We start from the raw sequence: 19,256 nt of genomic DNA on the forward strand, positions 1-19,256 counted from the left end.
TTCCAACCTCATAGTGTGGAAATATATACAAAGCACAGGAAAATCTAGTTTTTGACTGCACTGGGCCTTTAAATGATGTATTACTTCTTGTAACCACAATGACATGATGCTTTTAGTTGGCATGTGCCTATCTGATTCCTTCATTTGTCATGTAAAAATGTTGTCAGTTAAGGTTTAGCACATTCAGGTAAATTAACAAACATTGATTAGAATGATGTATTACATTAAACTCATATGACTTCAGCGAGTTCGACATAATGCACTAAAAGAATACCTAATCATAGCAAATTGTGTACACATATGCCGAGAGATGTCCATGAAAAAAGGAAAATAAAAGATGCTTCCTTAGAAAGCAGGTCTAATCATCAGACAAACATTCTCAAGTCTCAACCACGATGGACATATAACAAATCACTGAATCACACCATTTCAATGTCTGCTCAACTTTAGCCATTGGTGAAAGAAATCAGCAAAACCCAGCTAAAGTTCCTGGTTGATAAGGCAACAGTGGGAGAGAGAAGTGGAGACTGACTCTCCCGTGGATGGAAGTGTAGATGGCGGAGAGCCAGTAGCATTGTGTGTGTAAACATAAGTATGTACACGATTTAACAACAGGACAGCACCTGAAGCAGTAGTCTGTGCTGTCTGAGAGACCTTGCAGGAGAGAAAGAGCCAGGGCACAGCAGCACCAGTGTCACTGCATCCATGCTCATTTGGCCGCAGTTGAGCAGTTATGAGGTATTGTTGAGGAGAGGTTTCGGACGGGGCCAAAGCAGAGGCCATGTCAAGGGAATGGACATGGGACCTCGTAAGGTCTGGGTCCACGTTCCTAGCTCTAGCAGTTGGACTCCTTCTCGTTGACGGGGAAGTAGCCTTCCTTGGTGGGAGGGTGTCTCTGACGGAGGCTGTCCCCATCGCCAGCAAAGATGGCCAGCAGCTTCTCTTGCTCCTTCTTGGTTTTAGGTAAGTCAGTGGATGCCGTGGTCAGGATTGTAAAGCGCTACAGAACAACAGAGGAAATAGACAACAACTATTATAGATGCTTTATTGTCACATACACCGGATAGGTGCAGGACACGATTGGTTTGTTATACTGGTTTGTATTGATTTCTAAGTAACAGTAGCTTAAGCCATGACATACTTAGGAGACATGAGACAAAAGCAAGCAGAGGGAAAAGTCAGTGGGGTTAAGGGGTGAAACAGTGGGTGGTGTGTGTGACTTACCTCTTTTAGGGTGCCTTCCACAGAACACATTTTGATGACCACCCAGAGGGGAACACAGAGCATGGAGGACAGGGCCAGGAGCCAGCCCAAGCCGTAGCCCCACCAGGGGTACACATACTCATTGTTGTACTTCAGAGGGGTGTACTTGATCAGGGAGAAGGCAAAGGTACCCTGCAGAGGCAAATAAATGCCTGGTTGCTAGGCTTTTTTCGCATTGATTTAAAAACAACAATACTGACTTGCTTTCATTGGGGTCTTATCCTCTTTTTGAACCTTTACCACTTTCTACAAAATCTTTGTGAATTTGTTTAGCCTTGCTGTGCAATGCCAGATGCTTTTTCAATAGTAACCACCAGTGGGCACCCCTCAGTCAAGAGACATAACAGGGTTTAGTTCAAAAGACAAATACTCACTAAGCAGGTAGCAGGAGTGAAGAACATCCAGCAGTATTTGATAATAGGTCCGGGACGGTAGCCAATCATGTCCTCAATGTTGTCATAGAAACGGTCAGCACCTACAGGAACAGTGAGGAAAGAGAAGAAGAATGGGGCAGGTGTCAGCAACGGACAGATACTCATTAAAGTTTCAAGTTTTATTAGTCGTATGGACGGGATACACATGGTATACACAGAGTATACCAAACATTAGGAACACCTTCCTAATATTGAGCTGCACCCCCCTGTCCTTTTGCCCTCAGAACAGACTCAATTCATCGGGGCATGGACTCTACAAGGTGTTAAAAGCGTTCCACAGGGATGCTGGCCCATGTTGACTCTAATGCTTCCGACAGTTGTGTCAAGTTGGCTGGATGTCCTTTGGGTGTATGGACCATTCTTGATACACACAGGAAACTTTTGAGCGTGAAAAACCCATCAGCGTTGCAGTTCTTGACACAAACCGGTACGCCTGGCATCTACTACCATACCCCGTTCAAAAGGCACTTAAATATTTTGTCTGCGCCCATTCACCCACTGAATAGCACACATGCACAATCCATGTCTCAATTGTCTCAAAGGTTAAAAATCCTTCTTTAATCTGTTTCCTCCCCTTCATCTACACTGATCGAAGTGGATTTAACAAGTGGCATCAATAAGGGATCATAGCTTTCATCTGGATTCACCTGGTCAGTCTGTCATGGAAAGAGCAGGTGTTCTTAATGTTTTGTATACTCAGTGTATGCCGTCCAATGATATGCATATTTGCAGGTTCCCTCGACAGTGCAATAACAAATCATAAAAGATAAGAATACGAACATAAAGTAAATGGTTCAGTAGTATAGAATAAACATTTTTGCATAAGTATAATACAGGAAGGCACAATTTATAGTCCAATATTTACACATGTTTTGAGGGAGGGGGGATTGGGGTGCAAGTGTTTAAATTGCGCAGTAATTAGCAATCATAATAAGAGTCTGCTAGCAGCAGTTATGATGCGTGTAGGATCAATGTATATGTGTGTGTGTGTGTGTGTGTGTGTCTGTGTTGGTGAGTGCATGAGTGAGTGCATGCACTGTAAACCCCAAGGCATTTTTAACTCAAATACTTCTAGTAATGAAAAGTCATTATTACTTAAAATGCTTATGTGGTACTGACTCAAAACTAAATGAGAAGTCACATCAAGTCTATTTGTTAAAGTTATGATAACAAATTAACTGCAGGTCGATTTTTTGTAATTGTTTTAAGTTCAGTGTAAATACATTACATTCTACCATACCACATTGTCAGGTACTAAACTAAATGCACTATATTCTACCCTCCCGCGGGGGCACATCTATCCTCTCTCGCATGCAGAGACCGAAGCCATGGAGGTCTACATCCAGGAGGCGCTGGCCCAAGGATTCCTCCGTCCGTCCACCTCTCCGGCCTCTTCCAGCTTCTTTTAGGTGAAGAAGAAGGATAGGGGTCTCCGCCCCTGTATCGATTACCAGACACTGAATAAGGCTACGGTTAAATTGAGTTATCCCCTGCCTCTCATACTCACTGTGATCGAACAGATGCACGGTGCTAAGTACTTTACCAAATTCGATTCATGCAGTGCCTACAACCTGGTGTGCATCAGAAAGGGAGATGAATGGGAGACCGCCTTCAGCACCGGGCACTACGAATACAGGGTAATGCCCTACGGCCTGACAAATGCACCCTCGGTGTTCCAATCCTTCATTAACGAGGTGTTTAGGGACATGTTGGGTCGCTCTGTAGTGGTGTACATAGACGACATCTTGGTGTACTCCACTACACGCGAGCAACATGTCTCTCATGTCAGGTCTGTTTTGGAGAGGCTGATAGGGCATCACCTGTGCGCCAAGGCGGAGAAGTGCCTTTTCTTCCAGCAGGCGGTCTCCATCCTGGGCTATCGGATATCCACCGTGGGAGTGGAGATGGAAGTACAGAGGGTCAGTGCAGTACGGTCGTGGCCTGTTCCCTCCAACATCAAGGCGGTGCAGCGCTTCCTAGGTTTTGCCAAGTATTTCAGGCGCTTCATTAGGGGTTTCAGCACAGTGGTGGCCCCTCTCACCTCCCTCCTGAAGGGAGGTCCTCGACAGCTGCGCTGGACTTGGGAGGCCAACAAAGCTTTTCGTGCGCTCAAGGAACGGTTTAAGAACGCACCGGTTCTGGCTCACCCTGACCCGTCTCTGCCCTTCATCGTGGAGGTGTATGCCTCAGAGGTTGGAGTAGGGGCTGTTCTCTCCCAACGTACTGGATCGCCGCCTAAACTCCATCCTTGCGCCTTCTACTCACGGAAGCCGTCTCCCGCTGAGCGGAATTACGACGTAGGGGATTGTGAGTTGTTGGCCGTCAAGAAGGCGCTGAAGGCATGGCGGCACTGGCTGGAGGGTGCTCAACACCCATTCCTTGTCTGGACGGACCACCGGATCCTAGAGTACATTCGAGCAGCGAAGAGGCTTAACCCGCGTCAGGCCAGCTGGGCCCAATTCTTCACCAGGTTTGACTTTACCCTCTCCTACCGGCCGGGATCTAAGAATGTTAAGGCCGATGCGTTGTCCCGGGTGCATGACACAGAGGATTGGAGGGAGGAAGTGACACCCATTATTCCCCTATCCCGCATTGTGGCTCCTGTCGTGTGGAATGTGGACGCGGACATCCGTCGAGCCCTGCGACAGGAGCCCTCACCTGCTCACTGTCCCGAGGGGCATTTATACTTGCTCTCTGATGTGCGGGACCGTCTCCTCGCCTGGGCACACACAGCACCTGTGTCGGGGCACCCGGGTATAGCCTTTACTATCGACTGTCTCTCCGCCAAGTACTGGTGGTCCACCTTGGCCCGGGATGTCCGGGTTTACGTCTCTTCTTGCTCCACCTGCGCACAGAGCAAGACACCGAGACACCTCCCCTATGGCAAACTCCACCCGCTGCCGGTCCCATCTCTCTGTGGACTTTGTCACAGACCTTCCCCCCCCCCCTCGGAGGGACACCATCCTGGTCGTTGTGGACCGGTTTTCCAAAGCCTGTCGTTTGATTCCTCTGCCTGGTCTCCCTACGGCCATGCAGACCGCGGAGGCTCTCTTCTCTCACGTCTTCCGGCACTACGGGTTCCCGGAGGACATCGTGTCTTACCGTGGTCCTCAGTTCACCTCCCGTGTCTGGAAGGCCTTCATGGAACGACTGGGAGTCATGGTCACCTCCGGGTACCGTCCCCAATCAAATGGGCAGGTGGAAAGGGTAAATCAGGAACTGGGTAGGTACCTTCGTAGTTACTGTCAGGACCGGCCGGGAGAGTGGGCTACGTTTCTGCCTTGGGCAGAATACGCACAAAACTCCCTCTGTCACTCCTCCACTAACCTCACACCCTTTCAGTGTGTTCTAGGATATCAGCTGGCCCTGGCACCGGAGTCAGATCGAGGCTCCTGCGGTCGATGATTGGTTCCGGCGCGCCGAGGAGGTATGGAACATAGCGCACACCCGTCTCCAGCACGTCGTCCTCTGGCAGAATGCGCAGGCCGATCATCACCGCAGTGTGGCCCCGGTCTTTCACCCCGGTGACAGGGTCTGGCTTTCTACGAAGGACCTGCCCCTCTGCCTGCCCTGCCGGAAGCATCTGGTCCTTTGGCTAGTGCTGGACCCCACAACACACCTCCCCCTCCCTTGGACGTCGAGGGAGCCCCGGCGTATTCCGTCCGCAGCCTGTTGGACTCTAGGCGTCGTGGGGGGGAGGGGTACTGTCACACCAGCCTTTACGTTGGCTCCCCCTCCTGTCCAGCTCAGGCGTTCGGCGTCGCCGGCCTTCTAGCTGCTGCCGAACCTGCTGCTGGCAAACGCTCTTCACTCATCAACCCCGGACTTGTCTCGTCATCATTACACACACCTGGTTCCAATCCCCACTCTATCACTGTATAAATACTCCCTCTGTCATTTGTCTTTGTCAGTCATTGTATATGTTGCTTGTTTTCCTGAGAGGAATCTCTCCTACTATTTCCTGAGTACATTATATTTTGCGCTTTGGGTTTCGTCTGCTTTAAGCTATGGTGCTTTAATAAATTCAGTAGTTCTAAACCTGCGACTGCCTCCTGCCTACTCCTCTCTACACTTGTGACAATTATAATGATAATATACGCCTAGGAACTCACTTGGTGAAGGCCACAGGACTGAAAATAAACAAATTCAACAACCATATATCTGTCACTAACAAATACAGTTATGGGTGTTAACTGTACAATTCACTCAAAAAGGCAAGGCACACTGGGAAATTATATTGGAGGCATGGCTTAGTGGGGGCGCTACTCAACATTTTCAAGCTGATACAACTCAAATCTGGACCACCTACAGGGTCACAGTGACTATCGGTTTGAGTAATGGCTACAAAATGTATTTAAATAACTGTACTCAGATATATTTAGTGCAACAGGTTTCCTCCAAAGTTTTGAGTAATGACAGCACATTGGGGTTTACAGTGTGCGGAGAATCAGAATTGGTGGTCAGTCCAGTTCAAGTGTTCAGCAGTCTGATGGACTGTTGATATAAACTGTCTCTGAGCCTGTTGGTATCAGACTTCATGCTCCGATATCATCTGCTCTGGGCCTTCCTCAGGCACCGTTTCGGTACGCAATACTAATTTGTTACATCTAACTGGTCGCTGAAAGTAGTATCAATCTCTTTTTTTTTCCTTTTTCAAAATGGTCTAATAATATCACATTCAGCTAGTTGTTCCTCTCCCAGAGGCCCTTTCACTTCTATTAATAGCAGACTACTGCTGGAGGGCAGAGGATGGCTCAATGAAAATACTGCCTTTGTCATGCTAATGTCCCCCTCAATGCATTCCCTCATAACTTGGCTAAACACTCACCATAAATCCAAGCAATGCAAACAGTCTCAAAGACAGCCACAAAGAGCAGGCACATCCCACTGGCAGCATAGTAGTCAAAGAGTTGGAAGACGTACATGCCTCCCTGGAGAGAGAAACGTGTTACGTTACGGCAGGGCAGCTTGGGACACTTTCTCTATTTCATCATCCCATGCACCTCCAAGACCACATGTAGAACAACATGTAGAGCATGTATTATGCCTCGATCACACCGACAGCATCATTGCATTTTGGTACACCAGAAGTACATTTGTTTCCAATGGAACGCTGTGTTTGACTTGCAACATTGCATTGCAGAGGCAGTTGCAGTGCGTTCTGTGTGGTGCATACATTGGATTTATCAAACGTATGCGTCAAACTGTATGCTAAGACGGCTTGACAGAAATGGTAGCGGAAGGTGAATGTTGAACTTTTGTTGCATACATATCCAGATGATTGCTGCGTACCATTTTGCGCAATAACACTTTAGGTCTGATCGAGGCATTAGAGAGGCTAAACATCATGCACAGAATAAAGGTTCCTGATTTCAGTAACCTATAGTATGTGGCTGTTTTTCTTACCAACGTGACAATGTGACAGTCTCCTTCTGTAACTCAGTTGGTTTAGCATGGCACTTGTAATGCAAAGGTAGTGGGTTCAATTCCTGTGGTCCACCCATATGTAAAATGTATGCACGCATGACTGTAAGTCGCTTTGGATAAAAGCGTCTGCTAAATGGCATATGTTATGTTACAAGAAACAAAGCCCTAAATGAAAACATTTGGGATTTCGTTCTTGTTGATGAAAATATGTGCTACTTTCTGCTACTGTGCAGTTCTGAGACATGACCATAGGTAATAATAATAATAACAATAATAATAATAATAATAATTTAGGTAGGTGCTTATATTTGTCCTATTAGTACTTGTGTGTATTTTTTTTTGCATATCCCAACTCCCCCTGAGACACCCGTGGAGAGTTGGGGTCAGAGCCAGGGTCAGCCATTTTACCAGTGTCCATGAACCAGTTGGGGTCCTGGGGGGCACTGTGGGCTGTGGCCTACCTCTGTCAGCATGATAAGACCCATGAGGAAGGAAACAATGGCCACCGCCAAGATGAAGAGCTCTCTGCGGTTCTTACGACGAAAAGTTTTAGGGTACATGTCCACCATGGCCGTCACCAGACTCTCCACACAGACAAACTACAGCAGGGGAGAGAACAGATGGGATGCTATGTCACTGATTTAAGAAACACCACCGTGGACACTGTTAGAGCAGAGTTTACAAGCATATTGTGTGTGTGTGTGTCAGAAAGAAAGTGAATGAGTGAGAGAGGGAGAGAGAGAGAGAGAGAGAGAGAGCAAGAGAGCGAGAGAGAGAGCGAGAGAAAGAGAGTGAGAGAGAGAGAGCGAGAGAAAGAGAGCGAGAGAAAGAGAGAGAGAGAGCGAGAGAAAGAGAGCGAGAGAAAGAGAGAGAGAGAGCGAGAGAAAGAGAGCGAGAGAAAGAGAGAGAGAGAGGAGACAGAGTGCTGTTCTAGCCTCACCTGGCTGTCCAGCCCCAAAAAGACAATCATGATGAAGAAGAAACAGGCCCAGAGAGGAGAGAAGGGCATCATAGACACTGCACGGGGGTAGGCTATGAAGGCCAGACCAGGACCTGGTACACAAACAGTTAATACAGGTATATAACAGGTCATAGAGTCCTAACAGGTCATAACAGGTCACTACAGAATTGTCATCCTGTGAGCAGGACTTTGGATCCACATTGCAACAACGACCTCCACCCGATTGTATTGTAAAACTACTAGGTTATCTTTGGATTCTCTGAACCTTGAAAGTTGACTTGTAAAGATTAACATGTCATTATCATGGAAAGGCCATTACAGCACAGTTTAACAAAGTGTTTTTCTCTTGAACAGTGTGGGAAATGTACAGTTACTAACCTCTTAAGTGGGCAGGAGCGTTTCTACTAATTCACATACCAAAATATATTGCTAAAATGTCACAGATGATTACATATGACAACACAAGTGCATACAGTAAAATACATGTTGAATTATGGAAAATCATGACCATTTTCCTAATGATGAACTGTCTAGAATGGTCTGTGTGTGTCTGTTAAAAATGACTACCAACCAGATTCTGCCACCTCTGAGATGGGCACGTTCTGCTCGTAAGACATGAAGCCCAGGATGGAGAAGATAGCAAAGCCTGCCACGAAGCTGGTCCCACTGTTCAGGAAGCATAACGCCAAGCAATCTCTGTAACCCCAGAGAGACAGTCGTCAGCCAGGCATAGATACCAGCCACAACAGGTTGATAAAATAGCCTTTACTGCTATAGCCCATATAAATGCATTGAATAGCACATTCATAAATGGTTAAACATACAGTCAAAAAATAAATAATATGGAATAAGGTTTTGAAGTGTCTGTCCTATATCTAGGAGATATAAGAAAGCTCAGGATTTTTGTTTTTTGTTTTCCATACTTCCATTCATTTTTTAAACCGGTACCAGGTTACCTTCAGACGAGTCACGTGACACTTGTAGGGGTCGTAGAACAACAATAACAACAAACGTTTGTGTTCGTGAGAGTCTAGTGGGGTCATGTTAGTTTGTAGCCCAAACGGTTTGGACGCTACAGACTGAAGTTGGCACATAGGTGGTACCGACTTCAGAGTCCATTGGGGCTTGTGGGGGTCATAGAGCAAAACGGTGAACACCATCGTGTCCGTTCGGATGCTATAGACATTTTCGTGAGAAGACCAATTTTCAGGATGTCAGGATGACATAGAAGATTGTGGTGGATTGAGACGCAGCCCATGCAATAAAATTGACATCGCTAGATTAAATAGACAGATTTCTATGGGGATTTTTGTATTATATTAATTAGATTGACGCATGGGTGCGTCAATCGACTCTAGGTTGGTTTAAGACAGAGATACACCTGCTTATTGTTGGGTGTCAGTCATTTCTGACTAGGGTAAGTAGGAGGTGTAGGTGTAAGTATCTGTCCTGAGGTGAGCACTGACCTGTAGCAGTTGTTGTTGTACTTGTTGTAGCTTCCCAGAGCAGTCAGACACCCCAGACAGATGGCATAGGAGAAGAAGATCTGAGTCCCTGCATCCATCCATACCTAGAAAGAAGAGGGAGAAACCATACCAATGCCTTTTCATTTGCTGGGAGAAACCATGGCATTGCTCCTGGCTAATACCTTTATTTCTATGAAGCACATCACTTTAGTCAAAGACAGCTATAAACCCCTTCCGGTGAGACATTTGGTGTGTACATATGACCTACACATTCCTCATTCTGTGGTAAAACCTGTCACCCCATTTCTCGTCACTTATGTGACCACCCACAATGGGCACCCCAGTATGCTGGCTCTCCATCTCTATGGCTCCCCAGCACCAAGTGTGGTACTTTTCCACCACAGACTCTGTGAACAACCAGCGCAACACAGTTCCAATTTAAATTAGGGTGCCCTTTGTTCTCCCTATTCACCAAAGTCGTGCTGAAGCACAGAGGGCACGTTTCAATTAGCTGCCTGGCAGCCAGGAATACTTCTTCCTGAGTCCCAAATGGCACCCTATTGCCTATGTAGTGCATTACTTTTGACCAGTGCCTATAGGGCTCTGGTCAAAAGTAGTGCACTTTATAGAGAATATGTTGCCATTGGGACACAGCTTTTGATTCAGCCAGTCCAGTGCAAAGACACAAGCCTGGCCACAGCCACTTAGGCAGATGTTCCCATCATACAGACAGCTTGCCTCCATTTGTTGAATGGGGGCCAAAATTGAGAAGTGGTTGTGAAATCTCTCTCTCTCTCTTTCACTTTTATTTATACAGGTAAGTCAATTAAGAACACATTTTATTTACAATGACATCAGGGAGCGAGCGCAGCACGTATATAACACACAAATAGGTTAAACAATATCATCCAAACAAACAGTCAAAAATACTAAAAAATCACAGTCAGTAAAACTCTCTCTCTCTCTCTCTCTCTCTCTCTCTCTCTCTCTCTCTCTCTCTCTCTCTCTCTCTCTCTCTCTCTCTCTCTCTCTCTCTCTCTCTCTCTCTCTCTCTCTCTCTCTCTCTCTCTCTCTCTCTCTCTCTCTCTCTCTCTCTCTCTCTCTCTCTCTCTCTCTCTCTCTCTCTCTCTCTCTCTCTCTCTCTCTCTCTCTCTCTCTCTCTCGCTCTCTCGCTCTCTCTCGCTCTCATAACCAGACGAGAACTAGCCTAGGAGCAGTGCTTGCTGACCACATTCCTCATGCCGCCGTTCATGAGACATCACCCGTCCACTCGTCAAATATTCCTAGGGACTGCCAACTTTACAGATTCAGTCATTCTCTGGCACAGCATTAGTTTGCGAGACAATGTCCTCCTGGTTTTTCCCATGTCATGTTCTTCTCATGATCAGACATTTATATGTTTTATTTATTGTTTATTCTTTTATATATATATTTTTCTTTTTAAAAAAATGTAGAGGGTAGATCAGCTTTAATATTGCAGATAGATTGTAACTTCCATCAATGTAATGGGCGGCAGGTAGCTTAGTGGGTAAGAGCGTTGTGCCAGTAACCGAAAGGTCGCTGGTTCTAATCCCCGAGCCGACTAGGTGAAAAATCTGTCGATGTGCCCTTGAGCAAGGCACTTAACCCTAATTGCTCCTGTAAGTCGCTCTGGATAAGAGCGTCTGCTAAATGACTAAAATGTAAATAAAATGTAAATGTAATTGTCTGCATCACTTCCAATCCCCCATATGTTTCTTTCTCGCAAATATATATATATATACACTGCTAAAAAAAAAAGGGAACACCTAAACAACACAATGTAACTCCAAGTCAATCACACTTCTGTGAAATCAAACTGTCCACTTAGGAAGCAACACTGATTGACAATACATTTCACATGCTGTTGTGCAAATGGAATAGACAACAGGTGGAAATGATAGGTAATTAGCAAGACACCCCCCAATAAAGGACTGGTTTTGCAGGTGGTGACCACAGACCACTTCTCAGTTCCTATGCTTCCTGGCTGATGTTTTGGTCACTTTTGAATGCTGGCGGTGCTTTCACTCTAGTGGTAGCATGAGACGGTGTCTACAACCCACACAAGTGGCTCAGGTAGTGCAGCTCATCCAGGATGGCAAATCAATGCGAGCTGTGGCAAGAAGGTTTGCTGTGTCTGTCAGCGTAGTGTCCAGAGCATGGAGGCGCTACCAGGAGACATGCCAGTACATCAGGAGACGTGGAGGAGGCCGTAGGAGGGCAACAACCAAGCAGCAGGACTGCTACCTCCGCCTTTGTGCAAGGAGGAGCAGGAGGAGCACTGCCAGAGCCCTGCAAAATGACCTCCAGCAGGCCACAAATGTGCATGTGTCTGCTCAAACGGTCAGAAACAGACTCCATGAGGGTGGTATGAGGGCCCGACGTCCACAGGTGGGGGGTTGTGCTTACAGCCCAACACCGTGCAGGACGTTTGGCATTTGCCAGAGAACACCAAGATTGGCAAATTCGCCACTGGCGCCCTGTGCTCTTCACAGATGAAAGCAGGTTCACACTGAGCACATGTGACAGACGTGACAGAGTCTGGAGACGCCGTGGAGAACGTTCTGCTGCATGCAACATCCTCCAGCATGACCGGTTTGGCGGTGGGTCAGTCATGGTGTGGGGTGGCATTTCTTTGGGGGCCGCACAGCCCTCCATGTGCTCGCCAGAGGTAGCCTGACTGCCATTAGGTACCGAGATGAGATCCTCAGACCCCTTGTGAGACCATATGCTGGTGCGGTTGGCCCTGGGTTCCTCCTAATGCAAGACAATGCTAGACCTCATGTGGCTGGAGTGTGTCAGCAGTTCCTGCAAGAGGAAGGCATTGATGCTATGGACTGGCCCGCCCGTTCCCCAGACCTGAATCCAATTGAGCACATCTGGGACATCATGTCTCGCTCCATCCACCAACGCCACGTTGCACCACAGACTGTCCAGGAGTTGGCGGATGCTTTAGTCCAGGTCTGGGAGGAGATCCCTCAGGAGACCATCCGCCACCTCATCAGGAGCATGCCCAGGCGTTGTAGGGAAGTTATACAGGCACACACACTACTGAGCCTAATTTTGACTTGTTTTAAGGACATTACATTAAAGTTGGATCAGCCTGTAGTGTGGTTTTCCACTTTAATTTTGAGGGTGACTCCAAATCCAGACCTCAATGGGTTGATAAATTTGATTTCCATTGATAATTTTTGTGTGATTTTGTTGTCAGCACATTCAACTATGTAAAGAAAAAAGTATTTAATAAGATTATTTCATTCATTCAGATCTAGGATGTGTTATTTTAGTGTTCCCTTAATTTTTTTGAGCAGTGTATATACATATACATATACATACATACAATCGTGGTCAAAAGTTTTGAGAATGACACAAATATTAATTTTCACAAAGTCTGCTGCCTCAGTTTTTATAATGGCAATTTGCATATACTCCAGAATGTTATGAAGAGTGATCAGATGAATTGCAATTAATTGCAAAGTCCCTCTTTGCCATGAAAATGAACTTAATCCCAAAAAAACATTTCCACTGCATTTCAGCCCTGCCACAAATGGACCAGCTGACATCATGTCAGCGATTCTCTCGTTAACACAGGTGAGAGTGTTGATGACGACAAGGCTGGAGATCACTCTGTCATGCTGATTGAGTTAGAATAACAGACTGGAAGCTTTAAAAGGAGGGTGGTGCTTGAAATCATTGTTCTTCCTCTGTTAACCATAGTTACCTGCAAGGAAACACGTGCCGTCATCATTGCTTTGCACAAAAAGGGCTTCACAGGCAAGGATATTGCTGCTAGTAAGATTGCACCTAAATCAACCATTTATCGGATCATCAAGAACTTCAAGGAGAGAGGTTCAATTGTTCTGAAGAAGGCTTCAGCGCGCCCAAGAAAGTCCAGCAAGCGCCAGGACCGTCTCCTAAAGTTGATTCAGCTGCGGGATCGGGGCACCACCAGTGCAGAGCTTGCTCAGGAATGGCAGCAGGCAGGTGTGAGTGCATCTGCACGCACAGTGAGGCGAAGACTTTTGGAGGATGGCCTGGTGTCAAGAAGGGCAGCGAGGAAGCCACTTCTCTCCAGGAAAAACATCAGGGACAGACTGATATTCTGCAAAAGGTACAGGGATTGGACTGCTGAGGACTGGGGTAAAGTCATTTTCTCTGATGAATCCCCTTTCCGATTGTTTGGGGCATCCGGAAAACACTTTGTCCGGAGAAGACAAGGTGAGCGCTACCATCAGTGCTGTGTCATGCCAACAGTAAAGCATCCTGAGACCATTCATGTGTGGGGTTGCTTCTCAGCCAAGGGAGTGGGCTCACTCACAATTTTGCCTAAGAACACAGCCATGAATAAAGAATGGTACCAACACATCTTCTGAGAGCAACTTCTCCCAACCATCCAAGAACAGTTTGGTGACAAACAATGCCTTTTCCAGCATGATGGAGCACCTTGCCATGAGGCAAAAGTGATAACTAAGTGGCTCGGGGAACAAAACATCGACATTTTGGGTCCATGGCCAGGAAACTCCCCAGACCTTAATCCCATTGAGAACTTGTGGTCAATCCTCAAGAGGCGGGTTGTCACGATCGTCTTCTTGTGAGATATTGGACCAAGGCGCAGCGTGTGCAAAATACATCTCTTTATTTAGGAAGAGAGAAAACACGAAACCGAACACTATCCAAAACTTACAAAACAACAAACGACCGTGAAGCTAAATAACGTAAGTGCACAGACCAGCAACAAACGTACAACATAGACAATTACCCACAAACACATGATGCCCATGGCTGCCTTAAATATGGCTCCCAATTAGAGACAATAAACCACAGCTGTCTCCAATTGAGAACCAATCCAGGCAGCCATCAACATACAAACACCTAGACAAGACATTACCCCATTAAACCTACAAACACCTAGACAAACCAAAACACATACTTCACCATGTCACACCCTGACCTAACTAAAACATTAATGAAAACAAAGATAACTAAGGCCAGGGTGTGACATAACCCCCCCCTTAAGGTGCGAACTCCGGGCGCACCAGCATAAAGTCTAGGGGAGGGTCTGGGTGGGCGTCTGTCCACGGTGGCGGCTCTGGCACTGGTCGTGGTCCCCACCCCACCATAGTCACTACCCGCTTTCGTAGCCTCCTCCAAATGACCACCCTCCAACTTAACCCCACTGGATTAAGGGGCAGCACCGGACTAAGAGGCAGCACAGGACTAAGGGGCAGCACCGGACTAAGGGGCAGCACCAGGATAAGGGGCAGCACCAGGATAAGGAGCAGCACCAGGATAAGGGGCAGCACCAGGATAAGGGGCAGCACCGGGCTAAGGGGCAGCACCGGACTAAGGGGCAGCACAGGACTAAGGGGCAGCACCAGGATAAGAAGCAGCACCAGGATAAGGGGCAGCACCGGGCTACGGGGCAGCACCGGACTAAATGGCGGATCCTGGCTGGCTGGCTCTGGCGGATCCTGGCTGGCTGGCGGATCCTGGCTGGACGGCTCTGGCGGATCCCGGCTGGACGGCTCTGGCGGATCCTGTCTGGACGGCTCTGGCGGATCCTGTCTGGCGGAAGGCTCTGGCTGATCCTGTCTGGCGGAAGGCTCTGGCTGATCCTGTCTGGCGGAAGGCTCTGGCTGATCCTGTCTGGCGGAAGGCTTCGGCTGCTCCTGTCTGGCGGAAGGCTCTAGCGGCTCCTGTCTGGCGGAAGGCTTTAGCGGCTCCGGTCTGGCGGACGGCTCTGAAGGCTCATGGCAGACGGGCGGCTTAGCAGGCTCAGTACAGACGGGCAGTTCATGCAGCGCCTGGCAGACGGACAGTTCAGACGGCGTTGGGCAGACGGGCAGTTCATGCAGCGCTTGGCAGACGGACAGTTCAGACGGCGTTGGGCAGACGGGCAGTTCAGGCGCCGTTGGGCAGACGGCAGACTCTGGCCGGCCGAGACGCACTATAGGCCTGGTGCGTGGTGCCGGAACTGGAGGTACCGGGCTGAGGACACGCATCTCAGGGCTAGTGCGGGGAGAAGGAACAGGGCATGCTGGACTGGCGACGCACACCTTAGGCTTAGTACGTGGAGCAGGAACAGGCCGGGCTGGGCTGGCCACGCACACCGTAGGCTTCGTACGTGGAGCAGGAACAGGCCGGGCTGGGCTGGCGACGCACACCTTAGGCTTAGTACGTGGAGCAGGAACAGGCCGGGCTGGGCTGGCCACGCACACCGTAGGCTTCGTACGTGGAGCAGGAACAGGCCGGGCTGGGCTGGCGACGCACACCTTAGGCTTTGTACGTGGAGCAGGAACAGGCCGGGCTGGGCTGGCGACGCACACCTTAGGCTTAGTACGTGGAGCAGGAACAGGCCGGGCTGGGCTGGCCACGCACACCGTAGGCTTCGTACGTGGAGCAGGAACAGGCCGGGCTGGGCTGGCGACGCACACCTTAGGCTTAGTACGTGGAGCAGGAACCGGCCGGGCTGGACTGGCGACGCACACCGTGGGCTTGATGCGTGGAGTAGGAACAGGTCGGGCTGGGCTGGCCCCGCACACCGTAGGCTTTGTACGTGGAACAGGAACCGACCGGGCTGGACTGGCGACGCACACCGTGGGCTTGATGCGTGGAGTAGGAACAGGCCGGTCCGTACTGGGAACACACACCACTGGCCTTAACCCGGGGATCAGGAACGGGCCGGACCGGACTGGTAACACACCTCAGTCTCTTACGCCGTGCCTCCACTGCTTCCCTCCTCTACTCGCCAATGGCTCCCGTAATCCGGTAGCCTTCTCTCCACGTCTCTCTGTGGCAGCCTCCTGCTGCCCAGCCGCCAGCCATGTGCCCCCCAAAAAACTTTTTGGGGTTGCCTCTCGTCCTTCCGACGATGGCCCTGCTGACGCCGTTGCTCCTCTCTCAGTCGCCTCTCCATTGTTTCACTCCATGGCCGACGATCCATCCCATCCAGGATCTCCTCCCAAGTCCAAGACCCTTTACCGTCCACAATCTCCTCCCATGTCCAGACCCTTGGCTCCTGGACACGCTGCTTGGTCCTGGTATGGTGGGTAATTCTGTCACGATCGTCTTCTTGTGAGATATTGGACCAAGGCGCAGCGTGTGCAAAATACATCTCTTTATTTAGGAAGAGAGAAAACACGAAACCGAACACTATCCAAAACTTACAAAACAACAAACGACCGTGAAGCTAAATAACGTAAGTGCACAGACCAGCAACAAACGTACAACATAGACAATTACCCACAAACACATGATGCCCATGGCTGCCTTAAATATGGCTCCCAATTAGAGACAATAAACCACAGCTGTCTCCAATTGAGAACCAATCCAGGCAGCCATCAACATACAAACACCTAGACAAGACATTACCCCATTAAACCTACAAACACCTAGACAAACCAAAACACATACTTCACCATGTCACACCCTGACCTAACTAAAACATTAATGAAAACAAAGATAACTAAGGCCAGGGTGTGACACGGGTGGACAAACAAAAACCCACAAATTCTGACAAAGCATTGATTATGCAAGAATGGGCTGCCATCAGCCATAATAAATAGATATGCCGATAGTGGACAACCTTGTTTTACTCCTCTTGACAGTTTAAAACTTTCTGAGAAATAGCCATTATTTACTATTTTACACCTAGGGTTACTATACATGATTTTAACCCATTTTATAAGAGATTGTCCAAAATTGAAATGCTCCAGGCATTTATATATAAACCCCAGTCGTACTTTATCAAAAGCCTTTTCAAAGTCAGCTATGAATAGCAGGCCTGGTTTTCCAGGTTTTTCATAGTGTTTTATTGTTTCCTGTACTTGCCTTATATTATCTCCAATGTACTAACTGTAAGTCGCTCTGGATAAGAGCGTCTGCTAAATGACTAAAATGTAAAATGTAAATGTATCGTCCATGTAAAAAACCTGTCTGATTAGAATGAATAATGTCCGACAATTCCTTTTTAATTCTATGTGCTATACATTTTGCTAGAATTTTTGCATCACAACACTGAAGTGTAACGGGCCTCGATCTTTATATTTCCCAGTTATATCCTGATTCATTAATAATAATTTCAGACATTCTTCTTGAGTGTCTGATAATCTACCATTTACATAGGAGTGGTTAAAACATGCCAATAACGGTCCTCTGACTATATCAAAAAAGGTTTGGTATACCTCAACTGGTATGCCATTCAACCCTGGAGTTTTCCCGGACTTAAAGTCTTTAATTGCATCCAGAAGTTCCTCCTCTGCAATTTCACCTTCACATGAGTCTTTCTGTATGGCTGTTAACATTATCAATATAAAAAAAACACCTACAATTAGCTTCAGTTAGAGGAGATGGAGCCGGATGAAATGAAAACATATGCTTAAAGTACTTTGCTTCCTCCTTCAAAATATAATTTGGTGAATCATGGGTGACTCCGTCATTTGCAACCAGTTTCAGTCAATTCTTTTTGGTAGCATTTCTATGTTGAAGACTAAAAAAGAATTTGGTGCATTTTTCCCCATATTCCATCCAGTTTGCTTTATTTTTATAACATATTACACTTGATCTTTCTTGAATAAGTTCCTCCATTTCTTTTTGTTAATCATAGAGTGTTGTATTGCTTGCAGGGTTGATAATTTTCAAAGAAGTGTGGATCATCATTATTTGGTCCGTAAAGGTTAATGAGCCATATCTATTTATGTTCAATAACATATTTAAAATCATCCATCTACCTTGCGGATCTGTTTGGACAATTTGCACATTCGGATCAAAATTACTGTTAATTAATATCATCATATTTTTATTTGTTAATGATCAATCTTGATAATCTTGATAACAATCTTGGTGATATTGAGTTAGTTCCCTCAAATTCCTAAGCACAGTATAATAATCACTTCAACAGCTCAACTAATGAAATTAATAATTAATTGTCCAAACTCTATGTGGCTACACATATTGTAGTCATAAACTAGGTACAAGAAGTGTGACTGTGAGAGGTGTTTTAATGCTGACAGGCAGAGGTCAGAGGAACACTAGGTAAGTCTATAGGGTCATTGTGTCAAACACTGTGGGTTTTTCCACTTCCCACAGTGATGGTATGGGTGTGTTTGTATGTATAATGTGTGTGCGTGTGTGTGTGTGTGTGTGGGGGGGGTTGGTTCCTCTATCCTTGTGGGGACATAAAATCCCCTTGTGTGTGTGTGAAAGGGCTGTGTGGGTTTTCCACTTCCCAAAGATATGATGGTATGGGTGTGTTTGTACATATAATGTGTGTGTGTACATGTGTGTGTACAATACATGTACCTGTGGATCTGACAGGCGTCCCAGGTCTGGGTAGAGGTAGAACTTGATTCCTATGAATGCTCCTGGCAGGGTGACCCCTCTGATGAGCAGGATAGACAGCATGATGTAGGGGAAGGTAGCTGTGAAATATACCACCTGAGAGGGGTGGAATGGGGTTAGGCTTAGGGTTAAATTGTGCAGACATGCTGCTACAGTATGTACAGTGCAGTACAGCACCAAGGGTCACAGATGGATTAACCAGGGGTCTATTCATAACAAAAAGCAAAAAGGTCAATGAATGGTCTCTAGTCATCTCAGCTATCACATTATCTGCCAGACTTCAAAAGGACCACATATCTAGAATACTTGGCTGTCCAAAGGTGTTAAGCAACATTGAGAAAATGCATA

General features: G+C 47.1%; 1 protein-coding gene across 1 annotated transcript in view; it reads right to left on the reverse strand.

The window, feature by feature from the left end:
- LOC121531720 (sodium- and chloride-dependent GABA transporter 2) overlaps positions 1 to 19,256 on the reverse strand; it is a 30,531-nt gene continuing 11,275 nt past the window's right edge. The window contains exons 7-15 of the mRNA XM_041837123.2: positions 18,870 to 19,004; positions 9,552 to 9,655; positions 8,657 to 8,781; positions 8,065 to 8,177; positions 7,586 to 7,723; positions 6,526 to 6,628; positions 1,638 to 1,738; positions 1,225 to 1,395; positions 1 to 1,000 (exon numbers count right to left, since the gene is read on the reverse strand). Coding sequence (XP_041693057.2) covers positions 836 to 1,000; positions 1,225 to 1,395; positions 1,638 to 1,738; positions 6,526 to 6,628; positions 7,586 to 7,723; positions 8,065 to 8,177; positions 8,657 to 8,781; positions 9,552 to 9,655; positions 18,870 to 19,004 — 1,155 coding nt within the window. The 3' untranslated portion in view covers positions 1 to 835. The remainder of the gene's footprint in view (positions 1,001 to 1,224; positions 1,396 to 1,637; positions 1,739 to 6,525; positions 6,629 to 7,585; positions 7,724 to 8,064; positions 8,178 to 8,656; positions 8,782 to 9,551; positions 9,656 to 18,869; positions 19,005 to 19,256) is intronic.

This window comes from Coregonus clupeaformis, chromosome 19, assembly GCF_020615455.1.
Source record: "Coregonus clupeaformis isolate EN_2021a chromosome 19, ASM2061545v1, whole genome shotgun sequence".
NCBI classification, from domain to species: Eukaryota; Metazoa; Chordata; class Actinopteri; order Salmoniformes; family Salmonidae; genus Coregonus; species Coregonus clupeaformis.